The sequence below is a fragment of the Pinus tabuliformis genome, chromosome 9, assembly GCF_031772625.1.
Source record: "Pinus tabuliformis cultivar Carrire ecotype Pingquan chromosome 9, CPIR1, whole genome shotgun sequence".
In the NCBI taxonomy this organism is placed as follows: Eukaryota; Viridiplantae; Streptophyta; class Pinopsida; order Pinales; family Pinaceae; genus Pinus; species Pinus tabuliformis.
This window is the reverse complement of record NC_142307.1, coordinates 1,956,414,478-1,956,437,292: the sequence shown is the minus strand read 5'-3', so window position 1 is coordinate 1,956,437,292 and position 22,815 is coordinate 1,956,414,478. Positions and strand designations below refer to the sequence as shown.

The 22,815-nt window shown below is 37.0% G+C and overlaps 1 protein-coding gene across 3 annotated transcripts in view; it reads left to right on the top strand.

Moving 5' to 3' along the window:
- Positions 1-22,815, top strand: part of LOC149156812 (transducin family protein / WD-40 repeat family protein) — a 440,547-nt gene that overhangs the window by 366,682 nt on the left and 51,050 nt on the right. For 2 of the 3 annotated variants that reach the window (XM_089438622.1, XM_089438623.1), the window contains exons 14-15: positions 4,445-4,726; positions 6,330-6,508. In XM_089438622.1, the coding sequence (XP_089294748.1) occupies positions 4,445-4,726; positions 6,330-6,508 (461 nt within the window). Of the gene's footprint in view, positions 1-4,444; positions 4,728-6,329; positions 6,509-22,815 lie in introns of those variants that run through there. The other variant, XM_089438624.1, reaches the window with a different exon arrangement.

Genomic DNA, 22,815 nt, shown 5'->3' with positions numbered 1-22,815 from the left:
GAGAGGAAGGAGGGCCGAGGAAGAGAGGAGGAGGAAAGGAGGCTGAGGGAGGAGAGCCGAGGGGAAGGAGAGGGCCGAGTAGAGGGAGCAGAGGTTGGAAGGAGGGCCAAGGTGGGGCAGACAGCCGACGAGGCCTCGCGGTGGAAGACAGAGGGCCAAAGAGGAGGGCGCAAGGCCTCTAGGGCCTGTGGCAAAGGGAAGAGAGGAGGTCGAGGCCTCAAAACCCCATAACAAGGCATAAACAAGGCCCTAAACCAAGATGTTGAAGGGAAGAAGGTTGATGCTGAGGCCTAAGAGGCAAATTCGAGGTTAGAAGTCTTGAAAATGATGAAACCCTTGGTCAATTTTTTTAATGTTTCAGCACCTTTGATTTTTCCAAATTTTTTCTGTGGGAAACCTGCAAAAATTTCCAAGAGACTAGGTCTTACCCTCAAGGGCCTAGATCTAGCTCTTCTCCCACTTGGTTTCTCGATCTAACTTGCAAAAATGAAAATAGAAACACCGAAACCCTAATATGTACAGAATAAAACTAAAGCCCCAACCCAAATTAGACAAATAATGTACAAATTTATTTACAAACTATACATGGGTTTTCAAATGGATTTTGAGAAAATGTTTTTTATGATATGTTTTCCTTGAAATAATGGCTAAAACGCTTCACAAAAGTTGATGTTCACTATAGCCCAAGCAAAGATTCAATCCACTATACAAAAATTAGAGATCCAAGCAAAGTAACCCTTTGCCCACAGTTTGTGAACTTGGAGACCAAGGATTGAGTACCAGTGCACACTATCTATTATCTCCAAATAACAATATAAAACACCACATAGGAAGCTCATAGTCAATACATACCACAGATTAGCGACAAGAACACCTCGAGTTGCACCCTAAAGTCTTTTATTATAGTAGAAAAAATAGTTCCCAATGGGACAATAATTTATAAACTGCTTCAACAACAATTCTAGCCAGAGATCAAGATGATTAGAGACTTAACTGACTGTCTAATATATAGATGAATCCTCCAAATGGAAAAATAACAACTAGTTTCTTTGATCCTTGCCAAAATAAACACTTCAAGATCTTTTAATCTTGGCCCTTGATTTTTTATTTTTGAGGAATTTTCGAATTTATCATTTAATTCCATTTTAATTCGCTAAAAATTAATTATTTTGAACTAATTTTCTCAGGTAATCAATGAGGTTGAAAAATCCTCCTAGGATGGAATTCGTCATCAAATTATAGGCTTACCTAAGTTATTACATAGACTCAAGGTTTTACTAAGATCATTTACAATATATAACTTGCAGATTGGGATGACCATGACACATGGACTGCTGCTATGTGACCTGATCCTCGATGAAAAAGTTGGTACTTCCACTTCTTTGACAATTTGAGTGCAACATGACCAACATTATTCTTCCTTTTTTCAAGAGTGGAGAAAGAAGTAGGTTCATTTCCATTTGAGGGGTTTTTTATCCCCATCATCCTAGTCTCCTCTTAAGTGCATCTAGCCAATAACTCATCGAAACCAGGTATCCTGTTATTTTTTAGAATAGTAGTGACAAATACATCCCAAGGTCTTGAAAGACCTCCAAGTGTAATGAGAGTGAACTCCCTATCAACAATAACTTCTCCAATAGATAAAAGGTCATTCTTGATTTGTGTTATTCTCATGAAGAAGGATTGGATAGACTCCCTTTTGTCCATCTTGATATCCTTCAATTTGTTCTTGAGAAAGAGGTTTTGATTTTCATTGTTTACTTTGAACATCCCAACCGACTTATCATATATCTCCTTAGAAGTTCCCAAATCATAAATATAGTCAACCAAATGCTTTTGAATGGAATCAATCAAATTTTTCTTTGCTTTGACCTCACCTTTTCTATATTTTGTCTTAGCAGTAGCCGTCGCCGATGCATTTGAAGGAGGCTTCACCGCTTTTCCCTGCACATAGACCAATACTTCATGTTCCTCCAAAGTCAAGTCCAAAGTCACCTTCCATGCATGATAGTCAGATTCGTCATTGAGCTTGTCCTCAATCTTGAAGTAAGATGTAGAAGCCAATGAGACTTTGTCCAGTAGATTTCTCTTTTGTGATTGCTTTTCTCTCTCTTGCTTGGGCTTTGCCTTCACCTGGGCTCTGATACCATGTTAATTTTGGTTAACAATGGTATGTTCTATGCTTTGCACAATTAATTCAATGTTCTTTTAGCATCCCAATGACAATTTCCAATTTAGTTTTATAATAGCAATCACGTTAACCGTAAATCGCATTGATAGTAATTGTAGATAGAACATGAACAATAAAATGCAGAAGACAAGATAAGACAAGAGGACACCAAATTTGATGAATGCCGAGGAAAAACCCCAAGATGGGGAAAACCCTTTGATCAATTCTTCTTATTATTATATCAAATTTTCAACGGAGAGAGAGTACAATAAAGTCAAAATTGACTTGCTAAATGATGATCAAATCAACCTTTTTAAATCTGAAATTTTCTTGCAGCAGTCAACAACCCTAACCAGAAAGTCAACACTGGTCAAAGTAGCAACAAATCATCCACAATGCAGCTCGTCCATTCCTAGTCAAACTTGGCCTTTTAAAACGGTCAAAGTCAGCTTAAAACAATCATAAAAACAATGGACAAACTTGGTCAATTTCTTCACTTCAAGCCTACGGTCAACTGTGTGGTCAGCCCAGTCAACTTGCCCAAAAAAACTCGGTTTGTGTGCCAAACAATGCGGCCTGCCCAAATAGAAATATTGCCTCAAAAATCGCAGTCAAACTTGGTCAAATACCCCTCGGTCAATGTTTGTCAAACCCTGCAACAGTCCTGCGATTCAGCCCTGTAATTTGTTTTGAAATTCATCCTTCTTTGCTGCCACACATGGGAAAGAGATTCCCAATAAGTTGTACGAACCAATCAGATAAGGAGAGAGATGAAGGTGTGAGATGATATGATGCCAAATGAGGTTTGAGGCCTCTTTTATTTATACGAGTCATTGGGGGTCAACTGACATGTCCATTAGGATTCATGAGCTTACATGATGATGTAGCCGACCTTGACAATTTACACATGTGCGGGCTTGATCTCAAAACATATTTCCCCTTGTCCAAATTTGATGGTCTTTAGGTCGATTTTGGTCCTCTCGAAAAGAGGAATTCAATGCAATAGTCATCTCCATCAAATGAGCTGTCCAAAGTGGAATTTGACCCTAGTTGCCAATTTTGACAACAAGTCCCCTAGGGTGGGGGGTGTGCCCCCCCACATTTCCCATGCTCTGAAGGTGGGGGGATGCTTGGGGAAATATTTCCCCAAGTCCCTATTTGGGGGAAACTCGAGGATACAGATGGGGAATATTTCCCTAGTGTGGGGGATGTTTTTTCCCAAAAGGGTGAGATTTACGCACCCCCTCCCCTAGAAGGTGGACACTTGGGCGCTCCCCGCCAGTTTTTTTGTCTAACATCCCATGAAAATAGAGAAATAAAGAGATAGAGCTTTGAGGAGTCTAGGACTTTGGTAATTAATGTAATGTTAAATTCATAAAGTAAAGGTGAAATTCTCCTTTATCTTACCTTTACATGACATTCTCCTTTTTCTTACGAACTTTCTTGTTTATCTTAGCTTTTCTATTCTTTTGCTTAAATTTCTAACATACCGTTAATTATTTCAAGGTCCCTCATCTTACCTTTTCTATCCTTTTATTTAAATTTTTAACATTACCATTAATTGTTTTAGGGTGTTTGAGTGGTTCCAACCTCATCAAACTTCATATGGATAAAGTGGAATTTCATATCCCATTCAAAATTCAGTAGACTTAACATTTTTAAGAATTTTACGAATGGCAGGATTTTTAGCATTTCCACAGCATTGCATTATGATGATTTTGCATGGAATGAATTGTTATTGTTGGGTTTTTATCATATTTATTTTAGAATTATAGAGATGGGAACCCCTATGCTATAGACCCCGATGTCCCCTGTCCCACCGTGAATTTTCCTAAAATTTGGTGGTGCTCTCACACATCCCCCTTGCGTCTCCCTGCTCCCATGTTCCCCTGTGTTGGAAACTTTGTGGAACATAGGGTTTTTCTTGATTTTATAAAATGTAGGTTCATGTTCTTGAGATGTTGTATTAAGCTCTCGTTAATATTGTGTTGGATATTGTTTTGATTGTATTCAGATTGATAGCCATGGGTATATTTTGTTTTCTTTCGTTGACAATATAATGCTGTGCAAATTATCAAATTATATATTCAATCAATGGCAAATTTATTGCAATAGATAATATGAATTAAATATGTTGAAGATCAGTTTATTAGCCAATGGGTGAAATTGACGCTTAAGTTTTGTAGAGTAATCATCTATTCTTTGTAACACTTGTTAGGGACAATTATTTCCATTATTTTTATATGTGCTCATTTTTTCCTTTTTACCTTTCAGGTGGCGCTCGTTCTCTTGCTGTGCTTGATCTTGACATAGGAAGTGGATCTATATCCCCCTTAATTGTCACAGGGGGAAAGGGGGGTGATATTGGCGTGCATGACTTTCGCTTCATTGCTACTGGTAAAAGCAAGCGTCAAAGGCAATTGAAGGAAGAAAATAAGGTTCCATCTTCACCTCTAAAAGACACCTCTAGGAAAGAGGCATATGGCTCATCATCCAGGCAACTTGGTGAGCAGAGTACAAATGGAATGCTTTGGTACATACCGAAGGCACACCAAGGTACTTCCTTGTACTTATTTGTAATCAAAAGACTCTGCTTGCATGCACATTCCTATTGATGGGTGCATTTGTGTGATGTTGATTCAAGTAGTTTTGAAAAGATGGACACAACTTGTTTATTAAGAATGTGCACTTCAACTGATGTCAGCAGTGAATTTCGATCCAATGGGAGATGTGGAAAGTTTCAATTGTATAAAATTTTATTTTGGATGCTTGTTTGGGGGGCAACCATGGCATGTTCTGGCTCATCATATCCCAGTTTAGTTTTTACGGGGTTGTAATCGGATCCAACCCTATTAAAAATAGAGTTCCTTTCCTTGTAGCTACACAATTTGAGAATTTGATGCAGATCATCCTTTGGGCAATACTGCAATTTTCTTTTTGACAGTGTTGTTATTAAACTTAGAGATGATATTCACGGGACCTATTAATCAGGGACATTTGATTTTTATTTCTTATGGGGCTGCCATAGAATCCAACCCTATTAAGAGTAGAGTTCCTTTTCCATGTAACTACACCGTTTAAGAATTTGATGCAGATCATCCTTTGGGTAACATTGCATTTTTATTTTGACAGTGTTGTAAGTAAACCTAGAGATGATAATCATGGGCCTATTAATCAGAGATATTTGAATTTTATTTCTGAGAAATTCGTAGATATCCTTTTAGAGTAAGTATAAGTGTGTTGTTTCTCATGTCACCTTTGTCTCGTGACCCATAATTTTGAGATAGCACATTCTTCAGAACATTTCAATGCACTTCTAATCTAATGATACTGTATCTGCCCCTCCAGAAGTCGTATGATATCAAATACAAAGTTACACAGCTCAAACTCTACAATGACTTGCAGGCAAAATGAGGGTAAACTAGTCACTATATTTGTAAAGAGTCAAACAAGAATTTTGTGAAGATTCGATATAAGACTGACATACTAGAAAATGGCAAAACTATAAAATATTTGAGGAAGAATGGAGACAATTGGATTTCATCAAAAAAGTAGTATTTAGACATAAATCTACACATGCCCATGCAAATAGGAAAATCAAATTCTAGATGTAAACATACATAATATTTTTATAGGCCAAATCCTTCAGGCTTGGAATACCTTTCAACATGAAGGCTTTGAAACAGTTGATTGCTATTTGAAAGAACATTGAAGGAGAGAACTTGAAAGTATTCTTCAGGATGTCCTTCTGGCATGCCCATTGAGGCAAAATATATTTTGTGTGGGTGATTACAGAAAAGAAAACTACAATTCAAGCTCAAACCTCATAAATTAAGGTGGGGTATATTTAGTCAAACATGAACATGATAAATTGAGGTGGGGAATATTCAATATGTAGTCAAGGTGAGTATATTGTTTCCTAGGTTTATATTCTCATTACGGTGTTTCTGTACAACAAATGTCAAAGAGAAGTTAAGGTCCAGAAGAGAGTTTGGGATTCTAGATTATGGGCAGCAATTAAACCTTCTTGTGATTAGCAGTGAATTATGTAAAATTGGATGTCAACTCATAACTGTTACATTTGAATCATGAAATGAAGTTTAGGGGAGACTTAATGTCTTCGTTGTTATCTAATTATTTTTCTTTCCTTGTTATGTAGGAAGTATTACAAGGACATCAGTTATTCCTGGGACAAGCTTGTTTTTGACAGGCAGTAAAGATGGAGATGTCAAGCTCTGGGATGTGAAAAAGTTTGAACTCATTCATCATTGGTCAAAAGTCCATGACAAACACACCTTCCTTCAACCCAATTCAAGAGGATTTGGTGGAGTTGTTCGGGTAATGCATTACAACATTCATTCTATTTATGTTGAACTTAGATTCTTCTTGTAGGTGGAAGTGAGTGGGAGACCTAGCAACTGTCATAAAAACAACCATAAATAGATCCTAATTAGTTACTTGTTTAGTAATTTGATCTTTTCGGAACCTAAGATCACATTTATCTTCATTATTTCAAAGCAATTGCAATCTTAACTTTTCCCATTTAGCATATACTACTTATTCCTAAGTGTTGGAAAGGAAGAAGTTGCTGGCATTGTCTGGTTTATCATTTTCTACTACAGAGTGTGGTCTACAGAGCTGTGTCAGAGTTAAGCTAGGAGAGTGTTACGGTTCTTTTCCAGAGGTATTTATGATTGTTTAAGGCATTGTTCCATCCTTGTACATGAGTCATACTCACGAAGGCAAGGCATCATTCATTCCTTGTATGTTGGCACACTCACGAAGGAAACTGACTTGAGGGACTTGCTAAAATGCCACCATGACCAATCATCAATCCAGCCACAATAGGTCCTAAAAGTCATTTTGGATACAAGAGTTTTCCTTTTACACCTTTTCACTAAACATCTATAAGAACCATTAACATACTGATGAGAATTTGAACAACTGCATGGAGAGCAAGAATGCCTTTGATCAGAATGATTAGGATTCTTATATGGCTGAGATGTTGAGGGTGGGGAGTTTGATGTCAAGAAATCAATAGAAGCGGGTTCTTTTTCTTGTTTCACAGAAGGTGCAGGATCTACTTCCTGGAAATCAGTAATGAAGGCAACAACAGATGATGTAGATTCAAGCCCTAGCATGTTATCTTTAGATGAATCAGCAGATGGTGCAAGATCTAGTTCCTGCAAAATTATAGTAGAAGGATCAGGATGGCTTGCATCTAGTGATCAAGTTTAACATATCCAAAGTGTGCTCACAATGGTCTGATTTCAGGCACAATAGGAGTCCTAATTCCATGCCATTCTTACCATGCTCTCCACCTAAGAACCATTGGATGGACTAGTTTAGATTCTAGAACCAGTGCCTCTAGTATGGTTTTCAAAACAGAAGACTTCTCGTGGGTAGCCAACCCAATGGAACATGAGAAAAGGTGGTACCGGAAGTGCCAACAACTTCTTTTGTATTTCACGAATCAACAATAGGAAGTTCATTCATGAGTGGTTACAAGTATAGGAGGGCATCCATTAACATGCGCAGTAAATATTTGGGAGAAGCACTAGACATCCTTGCCAAAGAGTCAAGTGGTTGTTCCTTCTTTGTCAATTCATGTAGGAATTTACAGGGTAAGTTCCTCAGACAGAACACCAAAAGGACACCGCTCACAACTAGATCGCAGATCAATACAAGGTTGTATAAGTTTCACAACTTTGGGTCATCAAATCTTCCCTCAGTATTTGTTGCTCATAACGATGAAGTGAGCAAACCTTGGCATGAGCGATTTAGTCACTTAAACTATCGCTCCCTTCAGCATCTATGTAAAGAAAATATGGTGACAAGTCTTCCTATGGTATCTTGCAGAGATGGTGTTTGTTCCGGATGTGTACTCGGAAAACATCATCGGGACAATTTTGAAAAACGTGCCTCTTGGCACGCCTCAGCCCCTTTACAGCTTGTGCATAGTGATTTATGTGGTCCACTTCCAGTTGTGTCATTCTCTGGCTACAAGTATTTCTTAACTTTCATTGATGATTTCTCCAGACGCACTTGGGTATACTTCTTAAAACTCAAGAGTGAAGTATTTAACACTTTTTTGGCCTTCAAGGCCTTTGTTGAAAAACAATCTGGACATCAAATTCTTAAGTTAAGATCTGATAATGGCGGAGAATATGTTAAAAACACATTCATCAACTATTGCACTGAGAATGGAATTCAAATGCAACATACTGTTCCATATACTCCACAACAAAATGGTGTAGCTGAAAGGAAGAATCGCACCTTAAAGGAAATGGCTAATTGTATGCTACAATCTAAAGGACTTGGTCTTAGTTTTTGGGCAGAAGCAATTAATTGTGCAAATTACATAATAAATCGCACTCCTACTAAGGCTTTAAAGAATATCACTCCAGAAGAAGCATGGAGCTCAATCAAACCAGATGTAAGTCACTTTCGTGTTTTTGGAAGTGAAGCGTGGGCCCATATTCCAGATGAAAAGCATAAAGCTTTAGAACCTAAGAGTGAAAAATGTACTTTTGTTGGATATTCTGAAGATGTCAAAGGCTATAGACTTATTCCATTTAAGTCCAAAAATGTTATCATTAGAAGAGATGTAAAATTTGATGAAAATATATCGGCCTGCGAGCCTAGTCCGGCGGATGTGCCACCTCTCCCTATCTCTTCTACCTTTAAAAACATTTCTTCTTCAGATGATGAAAGTGAGGATGACAATCCTCCCCCACCATCTCAGGGTCCTCCTTCAGCTCCTGAGCTTCCAAAATGGGTTCGTGCTACTCGAGATGCAGCTGGTGATCTTGCCGGTGATCCTACAGATCAGCGACGCACACGTTCTCAGTTCGAGAGAGCCTCTTCTTTACTGGCTCAAGCTCCAGTAAATTATGATCCTGACACCTTTGCAGAAGCTTCAGGTCATCCAGATTGGGAAGCAACTACGAATGAAGAATATCATTCATTGTTGGCAAATGATACATGGGATCTTGTTCCTCCACCAAAGGGACGAAAACTTGTTAGATGCAAATGGGTTTACAGAACCAAGTATGGACCAGATGGGAAAGTTGATAAACATAAAGCTCGTCTTGTTGCTAAAGGCTTTTCATAGGTTGAAGGCATTGACTACACTGAAACCTTCTCCCCTGTTGCCAAAATGAACTCTATCCGCCTTGTTCTTTCCCTTGCTGCCTCTTTCAAATTGGAAGTCCATCAGATGGATGTTAAATCTGCCTTCTTGCATGGGGACTTGCATGAAGAAATCTATATGGAACAACCCATTGGCTTCATACAAACAGACTCCAGCCTTGTATGTCGACTTAAGAAATCCCTTTATGGTCTCAAGCAAGCTCCTCGGGCTTGGTATGCCAAAATGGATAGCTTTCTTTTAGAATCTGGCTTTTCTAGATGTCATTCTGACAATACTGTCTACACCAAGAAAGTGGGCAACTCTCTTATCATCCTTGTTCTCTATGTTGATGATCTTATTCTTACTGGTAGTGATGCCAACCTTATAAACCATGTGAAGTCTAGCCTTAAAAGGAAATTTGAAATGACAGACTTAGGACACTTACACTATTTTCTCGGTCTTCAAGTCTTGCAATCCAAGAAGGGTATTTCTCTTTCCCAGTCCAAGTATGCCTGTGATATTCTACGCCATTTTCACATGGAAGACTGTAAGCCAGCCCCTTCTCCCTTTCAGTCCGGAGTCAAACTTTCAGTCACTTGTACTTCTCCTGAAGTTGATGCTACCTTATACCGTCAACTTGTAGGAAAACTTTTGTATCTAACCCATACTCGTCCTAACCTTTCCTTTGCTGTTGGCCTTGTTGCTCGGTTCATGCAAAACCCCCGTGAAAGTCATTGGAAAGCAGATAAAAGAATACTTCGTTATGTTCGAGGTACAATTCAGTTTGGGATTCATTACAGTGCCGAAGCATCTCCTCTATTGGTTGGTTTCACTGATTCGAATTGGGCTGGTGACCCTGATGATCGGAAGTCTACTGCCGGTTATGTGTTCACTCTTGGTTCAGGACCTATTACATGGGCTTGCAAGAAACAAGGTGCCATTTCTCTTTCATCTGCAGAAGCAGAGTATCGTGGTGCCGTAGAAGCTAGTAAGGAAGCCTTGTGGCTTCATCAGATCCTGTCAGAGTTTGGCTTTGAGCAGCAACATCCGACTACACTTTGGTGTGATAATCAAAGTGCCATTCAGCTATGCAAAGATCCAGCCCAACATCAGCGCAACAAACACATTGAACTGCACATGCACTTAATCAGAAAGCTCATTCACGACCATGTTCTTGAAGTGCAATATTGTTCAACAAATGATCAAGTTGCAGACATCTTCACAAAGGCTCTCACAGAGGCGAAGTTCACTAAACTTCGATTTATGGTTGGAGTTCAGGAAGTTGTCACTAAGGGGGGATAGGCTCTAGTGCCTCCTTCCTTCTCCTATTGTGTCATATTTGTAAATCCTTCAATCCTATCCCAAGTTGTTCTTAAAGGGGGGATGTTAAGATATTCCGACACATAGGAAATAGTTAAGTACAACTTGGTCTAGTATAAAGTTAGGTAAAGTGTGTTTCTTTACCGTTGTACATTTTGTAACTTACAATCCGACGGTCACGATATGTAGTGATCCGACGGTTCATTCTCTCCTCGGTATTACCGACACTTGATCCGTGGCTTGACACCCGATTGGTCCATGATTTCTATTTAAAGCGCATGGAGGGTCATTTGTAGGGTAATCCGTGCATGAGAGAAACATATGTAAATTTTTCATTCTTTTATTAATAAATTGCCTGAAGTGGCCGCGTTGGCTCAGGCCGTGGACTGTTTCCCTCTTTGAGGGTTTTAACCACGTCAAAATACTGGTGTATTGATCTGCGATCTGGTTGTGAGCGGTGTCCTTTTGGTGTTCTGTCTGAGGAACTTACCCTGTAAATTCCTACAATTCATGCATGTACACTTTACCAGTATTGATATTGGACCCTTGCAACTCATTTGTATGAATTGTCCAACTATCAACTAGCTCATCATATTAAAGCAGATGAAACGGAAGTTTGTAATTTATTAATACAATCTTCTAAGTGACCTATTGGACATAGTTTGTAAAAGTTCCAAGGAAGCGGAAGTACCAATTTTTTTCGATAGAATCAGATCATCTATCAACAGTTCATATGTCATTGTAAACCCATTCTGCAATTTATGTAATGTAAATGATGCTAGTAAGACCGTGAATGTATGCAACAACCTAGGTAAGCCTATTATTTTGGCGAGAGTTTCATCCTAGGAGATTTTTCATCTGACTGATTCATTTTTATTTCTAAATACGGATGGTCGGCAGAGTTTTTCCCTCCAACCTCATCACAAAGCTAGGGTGGAATTCTTCGTCAAAATCTTAGGTGAGTCCTAGTGTTCTAGTTGAGTATTATGTAAAAGCGATTTGGGAATAATTTAAGCTATTTGGCTAAATTATTTTATTACAAATCACTTGGTCTACTGGCTCATATTGTGTTGCAGATTGGGTATGTTTTCTGAGGGTCTAAGCCAAACAAGTATTCCCCCTTTCAAGGTCCAAATTGAAAATTTTATGTAAAAAATATTTTAATGCATGGTCCCTCATACTTAGACACCATGGTTAAAATATTAGAGGGTGTAAAAATAATTAATCCCTCATATTTCAATTTCCTAAGTCAAAAATTTAATTAATTAAAGTCAAATTAAATGTCTTAAGAAAATTAAATTCTTCAAGTGAAAAATTTGTGGGTCTTGAAAGAATTAATTTTTGAGGTCTTCCACCAAGGGAATATTGGATATTTCAAGAAAAATTGGACCCTTGGGCCTTGGTGTAATGACCCACCTACAATTAGAAATAGAATATGAATATTAGCATGCGTACGGGCCACCCATATGATCACTACATATGCATCACCCACATGTAGTGCAATAGTATACATACCAACTAATATTGGAAAATATCTATGCTTAAGTTAATAAATTGATTATCGAAGTAAATTTCCAACTCACCATTATATATATATATATATATATATATATATAGACAACAAAAATAATAAATTATAAATTAAGTTTAATTGATGTATAATTAATTTAATTATATGTTAAGAATAAAGTGAACTATTAAAAATTATAAATACTATTAGTAACATATTTCACAAAACATTGTATTGAACTAAATAAAAGAAAACCATAATATAAAATCAATTCACTTAAAAGAAAGGTAACAAAGATGGCAACCTCAATGAGTCACGTAATATATATATATATATATATAGGGAAGACATAGAGACATTGCAGGTGGCAGGAAGAAGAGTCGAGGAGATGGCAGGTAGGGTGATGGAGAGCTGGAGACAATGGAAGGGAGCTTATAAGGGAGTCGAAAGGGGGTTTTGAGGGGAGGATTTTTCTTTTGGAGAATAGTTGGGAGAAAAATCGAGAAGGAATTTACAACAGAGAACCACAAACTGACTGAGGATTGTTGAGCCTTGATTGTTCTTGATTCTTTTGGGCACGGGGGGCCAGAGTGTTGAAATTCTAAAGTATTTTGTAGCTCGGTACTGAGGTTGTGCCCAGTTTTCCAGGGGGGTTTTGGTCTTTTAGTAATAGAAGAAAATTGGGAATTATCAAACAAGAATTTCAAATTAACTTCTAGTTGTTCTTCTGCATTTTTATTTTCAAATCTACTGTCTGGTTAATGATAAATTTAGGGCAAAATTATAAATTTTGGTTAAATTGTTAAAGCAAGTTTCATATTCTGGTTAAAGTAAATGTCTGAATAAATTACCAAGTTTGGTATATCTTATATAGTTTAGGGCCCTACACTTGGTGGTTAAGTCAAAGTCATATTTTTTAGGAAATTAGCTCAAAATAATTGATTTTGAGCTAATTAAAATGGAATTAAATGATAAATTCGAAAATTCCTCAAAAAATAAAAATTCAACAGCTAAGATTAAAAGACGATCAATTATTTTTTGACGACCAAGATTATTTTGATAAAGATCAAGGAAATTAGCTGTTATTTTTTCACTTGTAAGATTTATCTATAAATTAGAGAGTCATTTGGGTCTCTAGCCATTTGATTTGTGGCTAAGAAATTGCTGCTAAAGCATTTGTGTAATTTTTTGTCCCGTTGGGAATTATTTCTTCTATCATAATAAAGACTTTCTGGTGCAACTCGGGGTGTACTTGTTCATTGATTTGTGGTATGTGTTGACTACGAGCTTCCTATGTTGTGCTAATATATGATTATTTTGATATAAATACAGTGTTTGCACGTATTTCAGTCCCTGGTCTCCGAGTTCACAAATTGTGGATAAGGATCAGTTGCGCTTGGATCCTAAATATTTATGTGGTGGATTAAATCGTTGCTAAGGCTATAGTGTGCATGGGGTTTCTGAGCATTTTTAGCCATTTATCAAAGAAAATAGCCATACAAATATTTTTCTCAAAAAATTTTAAAACCCTTGTATATTTTGTAATTTTGTGAATAATTTTATAAATTTAATTTGTAAATTATTTTTGCTAACTTGGATTTTGGGGGTTTAAGAATTTTTGTATATATTTGGGATTTGGGTTTTCATTTTTGTAGGTGGAATCAAGAGATCAAGTTGAAGTAGAGCTAGATCTAGGCCCTTGAGGGTAAAATCTAGTCTTTAGAAAATTTTGTCGGGCTACCCACTAAAGATTTTGCAGCAAAATTCAGACCCATAAGAGAATTTTCTTTTGAAGCAAGGGTTTCACTTTTTGAGCCTCCCGAGCCTAGATCCAACCCCTAGAGGGCCAACGTCCTCGTTCTGTTGGCTAGCGTAAGCCTCTCTGCCCCTTGTGTCATCTTTTCAGCCCTTTTAGAGTAGGTCGTAGCCTTTAGAGGCCTCGACCTCCCCTTCTAGAACCAGCGTTGGGGTCTTAAGGCCTTAAAAGGCCTAGTTGTGGGCCCTAGGCCACACGACTGCCCTTTGGGTTGCTTGTGGCCCTGAAGGGCCCTAAATTGCCCCGGAAACCCCAACGTCTTGCTTTTGAGGCTCCTCGTGCCTCTTTGACCCCTGATCTATCCTCCTAGCCTCCTCTTCTCTCAACACTAGTCCTTTTAGGCATAGCATTGGCCTATTTTACCCTAGTTTACCCTAGTTCTACCTTTGAAATTTGCAAGAGTAATTCCTTGGTGGTTTTGCAGGAGAAAATTGCTCAAAAAACCGTGTTTTCAGGTGCAAGATCATTGGAGAAATTTTGGGCGACTTGGGCAAGTTGATCTTCAAGGCCTTAGGCCTAGGGTTTGATCTCTAAACCCTCATTTTGCCTTTGTTTTGTTACAGCTGTAATAACAATTATATAAAAAATCACATTTGAATTGATCAAAATATCTTAAAATTTTAAATTTTAAATTTTTTTAGATTTTGGCTACTTAAGCATCTTAGATCTAATAAATTGCTTGCTGGAATTTACTGTGTCAATTATTGAATCAAGTCTACAAATTTTCTGAATCACACATTTAAAGAGGGCTCAAATTTGATTTTTTCAATTTCGGTAAATTTTTCCTAATTTTTGGCATATTGGGCATTGGTTTTAGCATCATTAACTTGTTGATTTGTTGGTTAGTTTACTACTGTAATAAATTGTCTAAGATCTGATATATTATTGATTAAATCATCATAAAGTGGGCTAAATACCTAAATTTACATTTACTATCCATTGAAAAGTTTTATGCTTCATATGTTGGGTAAATGCTGTGATCTAAAGTGACTTCATTGGTGTTGTCATAAGTCTAATAAAGTGCTGAAATTTTCTGAAGTATTACTGTTGATTTGATTTTTGAGATCTGACAGTTTCTTGTCTCATTCTAAGTTTACAAAAAAATTACGAGTATTGCACTAAAAGAAATCCTACTCTTGAGATCTAAATTTATGATCGTGTGATTGGTACAAGTTGCTTTAACACTTGAGATCTAATCGACATCATTGTGTTTGGCATCTAATTGAGGCATTGTCAAGAAATCATTAGATAACTGATTTATTGCTCATTAGATAACCCAAAGTCTTTCTTTATTGCTCATGAGAAAAATTACAAGAGAGCTTTAACTTAGCACATGACTCAAAGATCGAATAATCTCAATTGGCAACTAACCTTCTATTTAAAGATAAATCTCCCAACGGCTAGTTCGAGTAATCCTTGTCAAAGTAATCTCGATCGTTGATGAGGATCAAAATTTCTTTTAATCTCATCCGTCGAAATTTTAAATATTGCGGAAATTTCAAATTTTTCAATTAAATGCATTTTAATAAATTCAAAATTTAAAATTTTGCATTTTTTCCTCAAAATTTTGACTTTGACTTAACCCTATGGACCCAAGGCATAAAATTTAGCAAAATAATCAATTAACCTTAGTCCCTGGACCTGTTAAGATTTAATTTTTTAAAGGATCCACGAATTTTACCTCTGGAAAAATTAAATTTACCTAGGATCTAAGACCTATGAGGGGATAAATTATTTTTCTAACCCTCAAGACACTTTACATCATGATTTTTTACATTTTTTACATCTCAAGGGGAAAATCCCATTTGAAAAAGACCCTCACGAACTACCCATTTCTGCGACACAAATATAATCCAGCTGACTAAGCAACTTGTAATAAAATAACCTAACCAAATAGTTAGGAATCAGGATTATCCCCAAATCACTTTTACACAGACTCGATCTATAACACTAGGACTCGTCTAAGATCCGGGTGACAAAATTCATTCCGGCTTTGGGGTAAGGCTGAAGGAAAACTCTTCTGACCATCTGAGAATGGATCGGTGAGACAAAAAACCTCCTGGAATGTAGATCGTTACCAGAAAAATAGGTTTACCTAGACAATGACATACATGACACAGATCTGCTGAGATTATTTACATCATATATATGCAGAATGGGTTTACATTATAACATGATAATTAGGCTGATGATGATAACTGGACGACACGGACACATCGGTCAGGCGCTATCCCTTTTGCGAAAAAAATGGGTGTACTGCTATGGGTCTTTGACACGTAGTGGTCAACATCTGGCTCTACTTGGGGACACGTCGTTGCATTGTAGGAATGTGAGAATCCAGAATCTACATCCACGCAACACACAACAAAACATAAGTAGCGTCCATCCAAAAATCATATAACGTTAAGCACATGAAAGATATAAGCTCTTCATTTATTAACTATCTAGTAACATGAAAAGTAAATCTAATCCTAAAACAAAAATGAAATGTTGAAATGACAAGGTGTAGGTTAGAAATATAATATAGAGGATGCCCCATGGCATCAGATGTTTTCTTTGAAGAATAGCTTGAGAATTTGGCCATTCGCAGGTAAGTCAAGTGGTTCTCCATCCAATCTGCTCAAGTGGATTGAATTTGGCCGAGCAATGTCTTGGATAATGTATGGTCCCAGCCACAAACTGTCAAACTTCTTATGTTTTCCCGATTTTTCATTTTTGCGATCCCAAAGGAGAACCATATCTCCAACCTGCAAAGATCTAGTTCGAGATGATTTATCAAAGCTTTTCTTAATGTTAGATTGACTTTTACATATATTATCAAAAGTTGTCCTACGAGCTTCATCCAACTCCACAATCTTATCAATTCTATTTTGAACAACATATTTATTAGTGGAAAAACGCTGAAGGAGTTGATAAGCTAGCAATTTCAGGTGCACAAGTAAGGTTACATACAAGCCATAAACTAATTCAAAGGGACTCTTACCAGTAGATTTCTTTTTAGTAATCCTATTTGGCCATAAAGCATACTTGATTTTGCTATCCCAAGCTCTTTTATTATTCCCTACTATCTTTTTGATAATGGTTATGAGATTTTTATTACTTGATTCAGCAAGTCCATTACCCTGAGGATAGTAATTTGATGAATGAGATAAAACAATGCCATACTTGAAACAAAAAGATGAAAATTCTGAAGAACTAAAAGCCTTGGCATTATCAGTAGTGATCTTAGTAGGGACACCAAATCTAGTAATGATATTATTTTCAATGAAATCCATAATGACCTTTTCAGTGGCATTCTTAGCAGGGATGGCTTCAACCCATTTAGTGAAATAATCGGTAGCAGTCAAAATCCATGAGTAGCCATTGCTAGAATTTTCATGAAACTTCCCAATGAAGTCCAGACCCCAATGCTGAAAAGGTGCCTCCACAACCACGAGTTGTAAGGGCGAGGCAACAAGCTTTTGTTTCCCAGTGAACAGTTGGCAGGCTTGACAACATCTAACAAACTTATGCACATCAGAAAAAATCGAATGCCAATAATAACCGGCTGTTAGAATTTTGTGGGAAGTAGTTCTAGCAGCATAATGACCACCACAAAACCCTGAATGAAACTCAAAAACCAATTTCTCGGACTCAATTTCATCAACACGCCTAAGTACTATGCCCTCAGGATTTCTCCATCCAAGGACATCCTTCATGAAGCAATACTTAGTGGCTTTTAATCTAAGAGCCCTTCTCTTATGAGCGACTAAATGGTTAGGACATGTAAGATTTACCAAGTAATAGATAATGTCCTTGTACCACTCATGCTCTTCTAATCTCTGCAGCTCAAGTGAAGATGAATCGTTAAGACAAATCAAACCAAGAGCTTTTTCATTACCTTCGGTTATCATTTGAGCCAAGCCTTGGCCTTTGACTAACTTGGTGGGTCTAATCTCTAAATCATATTCTTGTATAGTAACCCACCTTGCACGAGTCCCTAAGCAATCAGTGTGAGTTAATATATCTTTAACCGCAGAATGTGGGACAAAAGCAATGATTTTGGAATAACCCACATAAGTCTTGAAATGCTTAAGAGATTTGACTAAGGCATAGGCTTGCTTTTCCATGGTATTGTATTTTAATTCAGAATGTTGAAGCGCTCTACTCATGAAAGTAATAGGCTGCTCGTGACCATCCTTATTTTTCTGCAATAAAACACCAGTAATGGTATCTTCAAAAGCGAAAGAAAAAATCATGAAATCCTTAGAGTAATCAGGACTAACTAAAACAGGGCCTTTTGCAATAGCACCTTTGATTTCCTGAAAAACCTTTTTGCCATCTTCTTGCCAAACAAATTTTACATCTTTTTTCAGAAGACTTTGAATAGGCTTAGCTACTTCCGCGTAATTTGGAATAAATGTTCTAAGAAAATTTGCTTTTACAAGAAAAGACTGAAGGGATTTAAGATTATGGGGAAAAGGAATCTTTTGGATTGCCTCAACTCTTTCAGGATCAATCTTGATTCCATCTTTAGAAATGATGTGACCAAGTAATTTCCCTTCAGTGACTCCAAAAACAAACTTAGCTAGATTTAAAGAAATCCTGTACTCTCTACATTTATCAAAAACTTGCCTAAGATGACTTATATGACTAATACCATCCTTAGAAAAAACAGTAAGATCATCCGGATAAATTTCAATAAACTTTCCAATTAAACTTTTGAAGGCATAATCCATAGCCCTCTAAAACGTAGCCCTAGCATTGGTTAACCCAAACGACATTCTAATATATTTGAATGTACCCCATGGTGTGGTGAATGTAGTTTTGTGACAATCCTCCTTCTTAACCCATACTTGATTATATCCAGAAAAACCATCTAGCAATGACATCATTCCAGAACCAATTACTCTTTGCAACATAGTCTCCATGTTCGGCAAAGGGTAATTATCTTTCTTACATGCTAGATTAAGGTTTTGAAAATCGACACAAAGTCTTATTGTACCATTCTTTTTCCTAACAATCACCAGGTTGGAACACCATGTTGAATGCCTCATTTGAGAAATAATTCTTGCTGCAAGCATCTTGGAAAGCTCCTTTTGAACCAAAGGGGCTAACTTAGGATTTATCTGCCTAACCTTTTGACGAAAGGGTTTAGCATTTTCATATTTCAAAGGGATAGTGTGATCCATGACATCTTCCCTGTAACCTTTTAATTCATCATAAGAAAATGCTAAAACATCCCTATATTCACGAAGTAAATTGGTTAACTTTTTTCTTTCTTCAACATTAGCACCCTTACCCATTTTGATAATCTTTGGATCCCTAGAAGTACCAATGTTTGCCTAGATGTATTCGCCTGGATCCATTTTATTTTCCTCTTTCATCTTTGTGGCATCATGCCGATCAAAGTGTTGTTCTAAAGAAACCACATTCCTAGGAGTAAGATTTATGATATCTTCATGATCATCAGATCCATCCTCAGAATCTATTCAAAATTTTCAAACTCATCCAAATTATCAAGAAAACAAATCACCTATTTCTCGTCTTCAAAAACTTGCCAATGCTCTGAGTTATGTGGAACAGAAGGCCTAAATATAATTTCCATATTTATCTTTTCCTTAATCAGCCCATCAGATAACAACAAAGTAGAAGCAGCTACAGCAAGCTCATCTGCCGAACTATTCTGCTCTCTTGGGATAGCCTCAAAGTAGGGCACCAAAGTATTCCATAGTATCCCATACAACATTTCGATAACTCTTTAACCTTTGATTTTTACATGTAAATTTATTTTTAATTTGCACGATAATTAAGTCGGAATCCCCCTTGATGCTAAACAACTTAACTCTTAAAGACCTTGCCAATTCAAGACCCAACAACAAAGCTTCATATTCAGCGACGTTGTTAGTTGCTTCAAATTCAACTGATAGGCAAATTTGAAAATATGTCCAAGGGGTGATTTTAATACTACTGCACCTTTACCATGCCTAGACGACACCCCATCAAAATACATTTACCAAACTTTATCCTTGAGACCCCCAATGTTCTTATCAACCTTATCATCTAAAAGAATTATAGAATTAGATAGGATAGCATAATTCCCAATGTCAGATTGTTCTTTAATTATTTCATTATGAGGTCTCTTAAGATCTTCAACATGGAATCTTCTCTCTGGTTCTCTATTAAGTCTCACAAAACCATCACCTCTAGGAGAAGGAATCATAGCATATGACCAATTCGTTTGAATACTCCCTCCTAGATCAGAGGCCCATTTTCTAGATAAAAGCATACCCCAAGCATCAGGCACATCAACAACAACAATGTCCATAACAATGATAATATCAGGGTAAATTGATAAATGAACTTGTAAATCTTTGATCAAACTGTGAACTTCAATCTTCTTAGAATCCATGGCACATATATTGTAGTAAGACCTAGAAACTCTTAAATTAAGTTGTTCCATGACCCTCTTGGTCATGACACAAGCTGACGCACTAGAATCCAGCATGCAATTATTTAATTTATACCCATTAACCATCAAAGTAATAAAGAATGGTTGATGATCCTTGTTATCTGAATCTAAACTTTGCAAATATATAGGAGCATCCTAATAATCAACCTTAGGAGCCTTCTGTTGAGAAACATTCACTTGAGGAGCTTCAATAGCTTTTAGTAACTTAGCCCTTTGGGAAGGAATCTTCACAATCTCAAAGTCAAGAACCTAGACTTTTGCATTATTAAATCAACTTCCCAGATCGACATCTAATCCAAAGTTTGAACCCAGGTTAAAAATTCGAGGGGGAAGTTGATTCCCGGTCTGATCTTTATCCCTTCTTTGATAAGTTAAACCCTTATCTTTAGCAATTTCCATGATTTTCTCTAGAGAAGGCTTCTCACCAGATAATTTAACCATCATATCATCTTCATTCTCAAAATTATTTATACTAAAAGCTGATGTGGGAGTCATAACATCTCGACTATTTTCCTTAACTTCCATCTAGTCTTTCATAGACAAAGAAAACTCTTTACCCACACAATTTATTTGATTACCTACCCCAAACATTCCATTATCCAAAATCCTTCTAACTATGGGGCAAGTTGCCTCCTCATGAAGAGCATCACAATCCCGACAATAAGGCGGAGCATCATTGACTAAATTAGTATGTTCAAGCAGATTAGGTGGTCTCTGCTCACTAGATTGACCTTTCTTTTGCCAATTATTATTTCTAAGCTGGAAATTTTGCGTTTGAGCTCTTTCCATTTGGACCAACCTATTCTGCAAAGTAGTTATTTTCTTAGCTTGGTTAGAGGTTAATTGCGCTTGGTTAATCTCCATGCTTTCAATTTTTTGCAGTAATTTTTGAACAAGTTACAAGATCGTTATCAGGTTCTTGAACCTCTTTTCCTTTAGGTTCTTTCAATTTCGTTGAAGTCCTATCAAAACCTAGGATTTCAGACTTCCCAGATGCTGCCTTATCTTTTTCAAGCTCTACTGCTAAAGCTTGACAATCCCTATAATCAGGAAGTTTAGCACATCTTAACTCATAAGAAGGTTCAGGGCTAAAGGCATCAATATAAAAGTCCCGAAGAGATTTATCAGTAGGTTTATAATCTTGAGGTAATTCCTTAATAATATCATTGAACCTCTTGTTAAATTCTTCTGCGGTCTCATTTTCTCTCTTTTTAATGATACTGATAGCTTTTACGAGATGCCTTCCTTCTCTCTTATCTCCATACTTTTCCTTAAAGGCATTAACAATCGATTGCAAAGAATCAAATGAATTTTGAAGCTTTTCCGTAAACCAATCTAAAGCATCCCCCTCCAAGGTAAAAACAAAAAGGGTCATTTTTACATCTTCATGATTAAAATCAACAGCCCTTGCATACTTACCCAACCATGAACTAAAAGATTTTAGATGAGAGTTAGCACTAACTGCATTATTGCCCTGAAAGATAGGCAATTTATCCATCCCACGCTTTGGAATATCATTGGGATAACCTTGAATGTTAAGAAAGTCACAAGGGGCGAATATGTCCATGATGTCGTGCTCGACTGAGTTAGTAAAAAGAAAACGGATATCAGAGAGGGCTTCTTGTCTGAGATTAACAAGAAGGGTACGAGAAGAGAGTTTGTGTAATCGTACTTTGAGAGCCCTTTCAGGTTCAGGAGCAGGATTAATCAAACTGCTTGGATGTCTTCTAGTATACACTCTTGCAGAAGATAGACGAAGTGGAGTCGCCACCCGGACAAAAAGTCTAACTTAGAATAACCCGAAAGCAAGGAAACAAGGACAAGGAATTTATCCTGGCAAGAGAGGAAAGGAATGAGAGGAAAGAAATGAGATGAATGTCGAAGAAACCAAGGATAGAAAAACTCTATCCCCAGCAACGACACCAAAAAATGTTGTCGCACAAAGTGTCTAGGCACCGCGACAACGCTCAAATTGGGGGTTGTCACCCTAATCCCCAATCTCTCCATTAAGTTGTCTCCCTATAGCAAGCTATGGGTGGTAGACCCTATGGAAAAATGGAATGAAGAAGAACTAGTTGGGAACCAACCAGTTCGGGAGAAACAGCGAGGCTATCAAATACTTGATTAAGGCCTAGCAAGACTTAAGATTTGATTAGACTTTAAATGATTAATACCAGTGCCATATGGAGTTAATGATCAAGTAATTGATTAGCTACTGTTGCTTAGGAAAATGAAATCTATTTGCAATTCCACAATAAAAATCTTTAACAATCGCTTGAAAATATTTGCAATATATTTTAACATGTAACACACATCAAATATTTCAAGCAATGACGATCAATTTCAATAGATGCAAGATATTCTAGCAGTTAAATTTCTAGAAATCCAAATACTCTAAACAACCATGAAATTTATA